Source organism: Macaca mulatta, chromosome 11 (assembly GCF_049350105.2).
Source record: "Macaca mulatta isolate MMU2019108-1 chromosome 11, T2T-MMU8v2.0, whole genome shotgun sequence".
In the NCBI taxonomy this organism is placed as follows: Eukaryota; Metazoa; Chordata; class Mammalia; order Primates; family Cercopithecidae; genus Macaca; species Macaca mulatta.
Window position 1 is genome coordinate 58,120,963 of NC_133416.1, and position 9,957 is coordinate 58,130,919.

Genomic DNA, 9,957 nt, shown 5'->3' on the forward strand with positions numbered 1-9,957 from the left:
TTTTTTTTCTTTTCTTTTTTTTTTTTTTTTTTTGAGAGATAGGGTCTCACTATGTTGCCCAGGCAGGATTTGAATTCCTGGGCTCAAGGTATGCTTCTGTCTTAGCTCCTCAGTAGCTGAGACCATGGGCACCCACCACTGTGCCCAGATTCAGGCTTTCTTGTAAAAAGCAGATGGATGCTTGAAACTATTTTCTGAATGCCTTTGGCTCCCAAATGTGAATATTCTGGAGAATATTTTTATCCAAATCAGCGGAGTAATCGAGTAGTTAGGCACATTTTGAAGACGGAGGCTTGTCCTTTAAAAGAAGGGCAGTCCACAAACTGACTTCCTTCAGCCAAAAAATTGTTTTAAAAGGGGGAGTGCAGCCCAAAACAGTGATTTTAAAATATCAACAAAAAGAGTCAAACTCTGTAAAATATTTAAAGAGATTTATTCTGAACCAAATATGAGTGACCATGTCCTATGACACAGCCCTTGGGAAATCCTGAGCACATGTGCCCAAGGTGGTGGGGGGCAGCTTGGTTTTATACATTTTAGGGAGACATGAGACTTCAATCAAACACATTTAAGAAATACATTGGTTCGGTCCAGAAAGGCAGGACAACTCGACGCAAGGAGGGGAGCTTCCAGGTTACAGGTAGGTTTTAAATTTTTCTGGTTGACAATTGGTTGAGTTTATCTAAAGACCTGGGATCAACAGAAAAGAAATGTCTGTGTTGCAATAAGAGTTGTGGAGACTGAAGTTTTATTATGCAGATGAAGCCTCCAAGTAGCAGGCCAGAGAGAAGAGACTGTAAGTGTACTTAAGGTCTGCATTGATGTTAATGCTGGAGAGGTACAATGAGGCATATCTGGCCCCCACTTCCCATCATGGCCTGAACCAGTCTCTCAGGTTACATTTTAAGAGCGCCCTGGCCAAGGAGAAAGTCCATTCAGATGGTTAGGGGGCCTTAGAACATTATTTTTGGTTTACAAAAATAATCCTGTTGTTGAGTTATGAACACTGAGAGCCTCCGCCCAGAAGGTAAAAGGGAGAATTCTTGCTGACTGTGGCCGGGCATGCATGTCCTTTCACTTCCCTTTTTAGAAAAAAACCGGGTTTGGGCGGGGAAAGTAAGGGGGTTGTGTTATGATAAAAGGCTTGGCAGCAGTCTTCTGGTGTCGTTTGACCAGGCTCCACCCACGAATTCTGTTTTCTTTTAGAGGTGACTGGAGAGCCCGGTGGGGTGTAAGTACACTGTGCTTATAAAACTCTAGCAGGAAGCTAGCAGTCGTCTCCAAACCCAGAGAAGGGGAAACAGGAATCGATTAGGAATAAAGGATTATAATCAACTTTCCTTCTGAGGAAACTCTGGGAACCTTCTCATTTTGCCTCATGAAAACTAAGCTGAATCGACTGCTGCCAAACATCTATTAATTAGGCAAAATAGGCCTCTTGCCCGTGCTTTGACTTTCCAGCACAGCCCGTTCTTTTTCTCCTCTGCAGCTGATTGGCTCTGGAGTGTGGCCAGAAGCTTCTCTCCCGCAATTAAAGGAGTCGGGTCTCTAACTGTTGATCTGTTTGGTTTTTCTTTTCCCTCCTTCTGAGCAATGGAGCTTACCATCTTTATCCTGAGACTGGCCATCTACATCCTGGCATTTCCCATATACCTGCTGAATTTTCTGGGCTTGTGGAGCCGGATATGCAAAAAATGCTTCCCCTACTTCTTGGCGAGGTTCACTGTGATGTACAACGAACAGATGGCAAGCAAGAAGCGGGAGCTCTTCGGCAACCTGCAGGAGTTTGCGGGCCCCTCCGGGAAGCTCTCCCTGCTGGAGGTGGGCTGTGGCACGGGGGCCAACTTCAGGTTCTACCCACCTGGGTGCAGGGTGACCTGTATTGACCCCAACCCCAACTTTGAGAAGTTTTTGATCAAGAGCATTGCAGAGAACCGACACCTGCAGTTTGAGCGCTTTGTGATAGCTGCCGGGGAGAACATGCACCAGGTGGCCGATGGCTCTGTGGACGTGGTGGTCTGCACCCTGGTGCTGTGCTCTGTGAAGAACCAGGAGCAGATTCTCCGCGAGGTGTGCAGAGTGCTGAGACCGGTGAGTGAAAGGGTGTGAAGAGGACTGGTTAGTAGCAGCCATTACCACAAAGGGCAGGCCTGTCGATTTTAGGTGGCAGAAACAATTTTAACATAAAAAGTAAACTACTAGAAAAGACTGTAGAATTTTTAGAAATCCTAGAGTGGGAGATAAGCTATAAAGAGAAAGATTGATAAATCTGAATATAAAAACTTAAAACTGCTATAAAGAAAAAAACTCCTGGCCGGGCACGGTGGCTCACGTCTGTATCCCAGCATTTTGGGAGGCTGAGGCAGGCAGATCGCTTGAGGTCAGGAGTTTGAGACCAGACTGGCCAACAGAGTGAAACCCCATCACTACTAAAAATACAAAAATTAGCCAGGCATGGTAGCAGGCGCCTGTAAGCAGGAGAATCGCTTGAACCTGGTGGGGCAAAGGTTGCAGTGAGCCGAGATTGCGCCACTGCACTCCAGCCTAGGCAAGAGTGAGACTCCGTCTCAAAAAAAAAAGAAGAAAAAGAAAAAGACTCCCCAAAACAGTTAAAGTACAAAACAAGCTTGGAAAAAATATTTGCAAGGGATGATAGACAAAGGGTTAACTTCCCTCATGTTAGAAGATATTACGTGTCAATAAGATCAATATTTTTTCAATAAGAAAAACAAAAGGGAAAATGGCAAATAACAGGAACAGAAATATAAACCAATTACAGGACAAAAAGTGCTCAAACTTAAAGAGTTAATTAAAGGAAGATATTAATTTTACCTATTATACCGTTAGGGACTTCTTTTAAGGTCAGTATAGTGTTGGGGTGGGTTTGGGGGACTGGACACCACCATACATATTAGAAGAGGTACCCTCTTTGGATGATATCTAATATCAAAATTTAAAGCACACATACTCTTTTATCCACATGCAAAAACTTATCCCACATGCAAAAACTTGTCCATACACAAGAATAGTAAGTAGCATTTGTAATAGCACAAACTGGAAATAACTGAAATGTCTATCAATAGGATGCTATGTAAGTGAGTTGTCATATTGTATAAAGGAACACTGTGCAGCTGTCAGAACAAGAAGAGTTATCTGTGCTGATACTTAAAAATCCCCAAGAGATAATGTTTTAATGAAAACAAAAAGCAATCAAGCCACAGAATGTTAGGTAGAGCATAGGCCCACTGCGTGCCCATTTTGTGAGGGGGAGAGAGGATATACATGTATGTGTATATGTTAATGGGAATGACAGACAAGTAACTATTAACATTGGTTACGTTTTGGGAATGGGATTGGATTCAGGGAAAGAATTACTTTTCATTTTAAACTTTTCCATAAAGTCTATAATTCGTTATACCTGTATGTAGTTTTCACACATTACCCTTATTATTTTTAGCTAGTTTAAAATCGTTTTATATTCTGAACGAAGTTGAAGATATGGATATCTTAACATTTGAATTTACTATTCTGGGGGAAAGGCATGTTTTGTAGTCCCAGTTTTTATTTTTTGTTGAGACAGGGTTTCCCTCTGTTGCCCAGGCTGGAGTGCAGTGGCACGATCATGGCTCACTGCAGCCTTGACCTGCTGGGCTCAAGCAATCCTTCCGTCTCAGCCTCCCCACCCTCCCAGTAGCTGGGACTACAGGCATGTGACACCACACCCCGCTAGTTTTTGTATTTTTGTAGAGATGAGGTTTTGCCATGTTGCCCAGGCTGGTCTCAAACTCCTGGGCCCAAGTGGTCTGCCCACTTTGGCCTCCCAAAATGTTGGGATTACAGGTGCGAGCCACCATGCCCAACCCTCAGTTTTATTTTCTAATAAAGGAAGTTTCTCAGGAATAAAGAACTTGGAGACAGGGTTTGGAGATAATCATACGATCCTGTCTTTGGCTCAATATCAGAGTAGTAAATAAAAAAGGACTGATTCTTATACCCAAATGCTGGGTTCTTATATCCTACGACTGGACACCAACTGGCACATTAGTAGATGTTTTGCTTACAGTATTACTAATCTCCCAACACTGCTGCAAGGCAGGTAATTGTTATCTCAGTTTTACAGTGCCAAAAATCAATTGACCCCTTAAAGGTATCACATTCATGATAGTCTTCCTTAGCTCTTGCCAAGCACCCACTCTCTGCTGGATATAACAAGAGAACTTGATTACATTTTCATTTAACCCTCTCAACAGTCCTCTAAAGTAGGTATCTTCACGTTAGGACAAAGTAACAGACTCAGAGAGATTAAGAAATTTGCCCAAAGTTACACGGCTAGTAAATTTGGCTCTCTTTAATGCAAATGCAGATATTCCTTTTTTTTTTTTTCTTTTGAGACAAAGTCTTGCTCTGTCACCTAGGCTGGTGTACAGTGGCACGATCTTGGCTAACTGCAGCATCCACCTCCCAGGTTCAAGTGACTCTCCCTGCCTCAGCCTCCCGAGTAGCTGGGATTACAGGCACACACCACCACACCTGGCTAACTTTTATATCTGTAGTAGAGTTGGGATTTCACCATGTTGGCCAGGCTGGTCTCCAACTTCTGGCCTCAAGTGATCCACCCACCTTGGCCTCCCCAAAGTGCTGGGATTACAGGTGTGAGCCACCGTGCCCGGCCAAATGCAAATGCAGATATTCTTACCACTGTACCACAGTGCTTGTTATTGGGGTTTTCATCTTTCTGATTTCAACATTTCTACCACTTTTGCTGGCTCTTGTTCCTCTACCTATCTCCTACCATTGGGGTTCCTTTCTTGGTGATGCAGGATTTTTGCTTCTCATCTCAGCTAGGTCCAGGTTCTTGTCTCACAACCAGGAAGAAATAAGCACGTGAACATGGAAGAGTGAGTGGAGTAGAATTTATCAAGCAAAACAGAAAGCTCTCAGTAAAAAGAGGAGTCCTGAAAGCAGGTTGCTGGTTGCGCCCTTCGCAACTGAATACAAGGGCTTTTATGTAAAAGCTGATGGAGCTGGGTTCCCTATTTGGAAAGGCGTGAATTCCTGGTGGCTCCACCCCCATTCCCCCAGCGTGCATGTGGGCCCTTAGTCCACTGCAGGCATGTTTAGGCAAGCCCCTGTGCAAGTTCCCTTATCTGCACAAAACATCTCATGTAAGCATTTGTGGCACTGGTCAGAAGTTCTCCCGGGACCCTTCCCTACTGTCTGCCTAAAGGAAGCTGGCTAACTCCTTTCATTGGTTCATTTCACTTACATACACTCCCCAGCAATCTCATATACCTCCAAAATTCTCAAATACCACATATACACAGATGGTTTCCAAATCTAAACATCTATCCCAGGTCTCTCTTCTGACCCCAAACTTGCATATCCAGCTGTCTACTCAGCAGTCTCCTGGATAGCTCAGAGGCACCTCTTAACATGTGTAAACCAGAGGGCAACACTGACCTCCCCAAACCTGCCTCTCCTCCTTTATGCTGCCCTATCCTATGAAAATTTTTTTTAAAAATCAGGGCCGGGCACAATGGCTCATGCCTGTAATCACAGCACTTTGGGAGGCCTAGGCAGGAGGATCACTTGAGCTCAGGAGTTTGAGACCAGCCTGGGCAATGTGGCGAAACTCTGTCTCTAAAAACAAAACAAAACAAACAAAACAAAAAAACAAATTAGCTGGGTGTGGTGGTGCGTACCTGTCATCCCATCTACTTGGGAGGCTGAGGCAGGAGGATTGCTTGAACCCAGGAGGTGGAGGTTGCAGTGAGCTGAGATTGTGCCACTGCATTCCATCCTGGTTGACAGAGCCAGGCCCTGTCTCAAGAAATAATAAACAAATCAGGAAATTCCAATTTTTCTATTCCCAACATAGGTCTTACACTTACCCATATAATTTGGGGGAACTCCATCACTAAACTGAATTCTGTCTGTAAACTCTGCCTGAGGGGCCAAGACTAGGATAGCTAGTGGAGGCCAAGAAGAGTGGGGCAGTTACCACGATTTTTTGAGGTGACTGTCTGGTCCTTTGCTCCCTACTCCCCTCAGAGGGAGATAGGTAGAAAACTTCTGGAGATGGCCCCACCCATAACATGTAATAACATCTATTGTGCCTGTGCTTGACCAACATTTATAGGACTCCTCAATGAAAGCAGCAGTTGCTAATTCCTACAAGCAGTAATTTACATTTAGCATCCACTGACTGAATAAAATACCTAATGACAAAATGTTATCTTGAATTCAGTAATGATTTTAGATGAATCAGAATTTTCATTAATCATATAATGTACATATTTGTGGAAATGGCACAAAAATTAAAAACACGGTTATTCAATCTCAAGAGTGAGCTTAGTGTGGAGTGACTCTCCTGCTCAGAACTCGACGGTTCTCACAGGTTTGCAAGTCAGTGCCAGAGAACAGTTTTCAAAAAATAAATTAAAAAAGCAGAAATGAAAAAATCTTTGAAATGTTTTTTTTTTTTTCTTTCTTTCTTTCCTTCTCAGGGAGGGGCTTTTTATTTCATGGAGCATGTGGCAGCTGAGCGTTCGACTTGGAATTCCTTCTGGCAACAAGTCCTGGATCCTGTCTGGCCCCTTCTGTTCGACGGGTGCAGCCTGACCAGAGAGAGCTGGAAGACCCTGGAGCGGGCCGGCTTCTCTAAACTGAAGCTGCAGCACATCCAGGCCCCACTGTCCTGGGAGATGGTGCGCCCTCATATCTATGGATATGCTGTGAAATAGTGTGAGCTGGCAGTTAAGAGCTGAATGGCTCAAAGAATTTAAAGCTTCAGTTTTACATATTTTTTTTTTTTTTTTTTTTTGAGACGGGGTCTTGCTCTGTCACCCAGGCTGGAGTGCAGTGGCCGGATCTCAGCTCACTGCAAGCTCCGCCTCCCGGGTTCACGCCATTCTCCTGCCTCAGCCTCCCGAGTAGCTGGGACTACAGGCGCCCGCCACCTCGCCCGGCTAGTTTTTTTTTTGTATTTTTTAGTAGAGATGGGGTTTCACCGGGTTCGCCAGGATGGTCTCGATCTCCTGACCTTGTGATCCGCCCGTCTCGGCCTCCCAAAGTGCTGGGATTACAGGCTTGAGCCACCGCGCCCGGCCTTAGTTTTACATTTAAAATGCTAAGTGGGAGAAGAGAAACTGGTTTTTTTTTTGTTTTTTTTTTTTGGCGGGGAGACAATTTTGCTCTTGTTGCCCAGGCTGGAGTGCAATGGTGTGATCTCTGCTCACTGCAACTTCTGCCTCTGGGTTTAAGCAATTCTCCTGCCTCAGCCTCCCTAGTAGCTGGGATTACAGGCGCCCACCACCATGCCCAGCTAATTTGTATTTTTAGTACAGACAGGGTTTCACTATATTGGCCAGGCTGGTCTTGAACTCCTGATCTCAGGCGATCCACCCGCCTCAACCTCCCAAAGTGTAGGGATGACAGGCGTGAGCCACCGCACCCGGCTCAAGGTTTTTTTGTTTTGTTTTGTTTTGTTTTTGAGACAGAGTTTTCGCTCTTGTTGCCCAGGCTGGAGCGCAATGCTGCAATCTCAGCTCACCACAACCTCCACCTCCCGGGTTCAAGTGATTCTCCTGCCTCAGCCTCCCAAGTAGCTGGGATTACAGGCATGCGTCACCACACCGGCTGATTTTGTATTTTTAGTAGAGATGGGATTTCCCCATGTTAGTCAGTCTGGTCTTGAACTCCTGACCTCAGGTGATCTGCCTGCCTCAGCCTCCCAAAGTGCTGTGATTACAGACGTAAGCTACCGCGCCCAGCCCGAAACCTTTTTTAGGTAAAGTTGAATTCCGTCCTTAAAAGTTTCTGTTATATCCTATTTAGCCATTTTCTATTGTCTCCCAAAAAATTCACATCAAAAAAACGGCTTTGAACTCCCCCTTCAAAGGAAACAGTCGACTTTCATAATTAGCATCTACCATTCTCCCCAAATCTTGTTTTATTCATTGGCTTGAAATTTTTTTCCAATTGCTTTTTTTTTCTTTTTTTTTTTTTTAAAGGTTAAGAGCAGAGGTTTACTAGGCAAAAGAAAGAGAATAGCTCTCTGCTGCAGAGAGGGGTCCTGGAGAAATGGGTTACCCCAGTTGTCTTATTTAAATAGTTACCCATCAGATTTTAATTTCATCTTCTCTTTGAGAGCTTGGTGATAAGCAGTACTTACATCACTCAAAAGAAGACTTTGAAAAGGGAGTGGTGAAAAGGTCTCAATCATTTATTGATTGAATTAAGAAATACTAGCTAATTAAAAGTCCGAGTCTAAACAGCACAGATTTTTTCTTTTGGCTTTTAAATTGTGTTTTAAAAATAGAGATGGGGGCTGGGCATGGTGGCTCATGCCTGTAATCCTAGCACTTTGGGAGGCCGAGGCAGGCGGATCACGAGGTCAGGAGTTCAAGACCAGCCTGGCCAACATGGTGAAACCCCTTCTCTATTAAAGATACAAAAAAAAAAAAATTAGCCAGGCATGGTGGTGGGTGCTTGTAATCCCAGGCACTTGGAAGGCTGAGGCAGGAGAATCTCTTGAACCAGGAAGGCAGATGTTGCAGTGAACTGAGATCATGCCATTGTACTCTAACCTGGGTGACAAGAGCAAGACTCTGTCTAAAAAAAAAAAAAAAAAAAAAGAAGTAGAAACAGGGTCTCACTGTGTTGCCTAGGCTGGTCTTGAACTCCTGGGCTCAAGTGATTCTCCCACCTTGACCTCCCAAATTGCTGGGATTACAGACTTGAGACACTGCACCTGGCCAAAATAGCTCAAGTTTCTGAAAAACAAATCTGAACCTATTTGTTATTCTTAGCGTCACTAGTCTGGCTTTCAGAATTGACATACAAGGTTGCCACACCTAGTTCTGCCCAGTTTTATGTCTTTTATTCCAGTATTCCACCAAAGTTTGTTTTCCTGCATTCCAGTTCTAAAGTCTTAAGATAAAGATTGTACTTGATACTTTAGTATATCCATAAAACTATTTGAGGCGGTTAAGGTTCTTGGGTTCATTTTCCTTATTACATTTTCCTTAATACTTTGCTGAATATTGTAGATTGTAGGCAATGAAAAAGCCCAGTATAATTAGGAAAACCTTGAATAATTAGGTGTCCTAGGTAAGAGTCCCTAAACATCAAGCAATCTGTGAGTCTGTAAAGAAATAAACAAATATGGCCGGGCGCGGTGGCTCAAGCCTGTAATCCCAGCACTTTGGGAGGCCGAGACGGGCGGATCACGAGGTCAGGAGATCGAGACCATCCTGGATAACACGGTGAAACCCCGTCTCTAGTAAGAAATACAAAAAATTAGCCGGGCGAGGCGGCGGGCGCCTGTAGTCCCAGCTACTCGGGAGGCTGAGGCAGGAGAATGGCGTGAACCCGGGAGGCGGAGCTTGCAGTGAGCTGAGATCCGGCCACTGCACTCCAGCCTGGGCGACAGAGCAAGACTCCGTCTCAAAAAAAAAAAAAAAAAAAAAGAAATAAATATTTTTTGGATTATTCTTACCTAATTCCACCTGTTTGAAGATGATTTCTTTGTTCTTTGCAACTATGGAAGCTGTGAAAATCATCACAAGTGCCTCTGAAAGCAAGTGTTAGGTTGGTTAGAGGGTTTAATATTTTCTGCAATGGTTTGTATGAATTTTAATGAATGTAGTATATTTTCTGAGATGATTTTGTAAAAGTACTATTTTCAATATCAAATCAACCAATAAATTCACATTTGTGTTAGAAACAGAAATATGGTTTTTATCTTTGCTGCCTTTGGTTTTCTTAATGTCTCTGGGAGGCTTTTCCTTCATTGTGGAAATTGTAGCTATTTAAACATGTAAATTTTTCTTTCTACAGTCAGGTAACTATAAACACAGCTAATAGATTTTACACAAAGCAGTCCTACAAGTATCAGAATGGGTTTTGAGAAGTTCAAGTCCATCATGTGATGTTTGGCTACTTTAAAAAAGCAAA

General features: G+C 43.7%; 1 protein-coding gene across 5 annotated transcripts; it reads left to right on the forward strand.

Moving 5' to 3' along the window:
- Positions 1-562: 562 nt before the first annotated feature.
- Positions 563-9,733, forward strand: TMT1A (thiol methyltransferase 1A). 5 transcript variants are annotated; one of them, XM_077952387.1, is made up of 4 exons: positions 568-640; positions 1,592-2,091; positions 6,507-6,850; positions 9,422-9,733. In XM_077952387.1, the coding sequence occupies exons 2-3, from the start codon at positions 1,594-1,596 to the stop codon at positions 6,741-6,743; spliced, it is 735 nt and encodes a 244-aa protein (XP_077808513.1). In that variant the 5' UTR covers positions 568-640; positions 1,592-1,593; the 3' UTR covers positions 6,744-6,850; positions 9,422-9,733.
- Positions 9,734-9,957: the final 224 nt, after the last annotated feature.

Bases quoted from the DNA above. Each gene is read 5' to 3' on its own strand.
- TMT1A (XM_077952387.1), top strand. From the start codon at position 1,594: ATGGAGCTTACCATCTTTATCCTGAGACTGGCCATCTACATCCTGGCA. The intron at 2,092-6,506 runs GTGAGTGAAAGG...TTTCCTTCTCAG, and splicing joins TGTGCAGAGTGCTGAGACCG to GGAGGGGCTTTTTATTTCAT.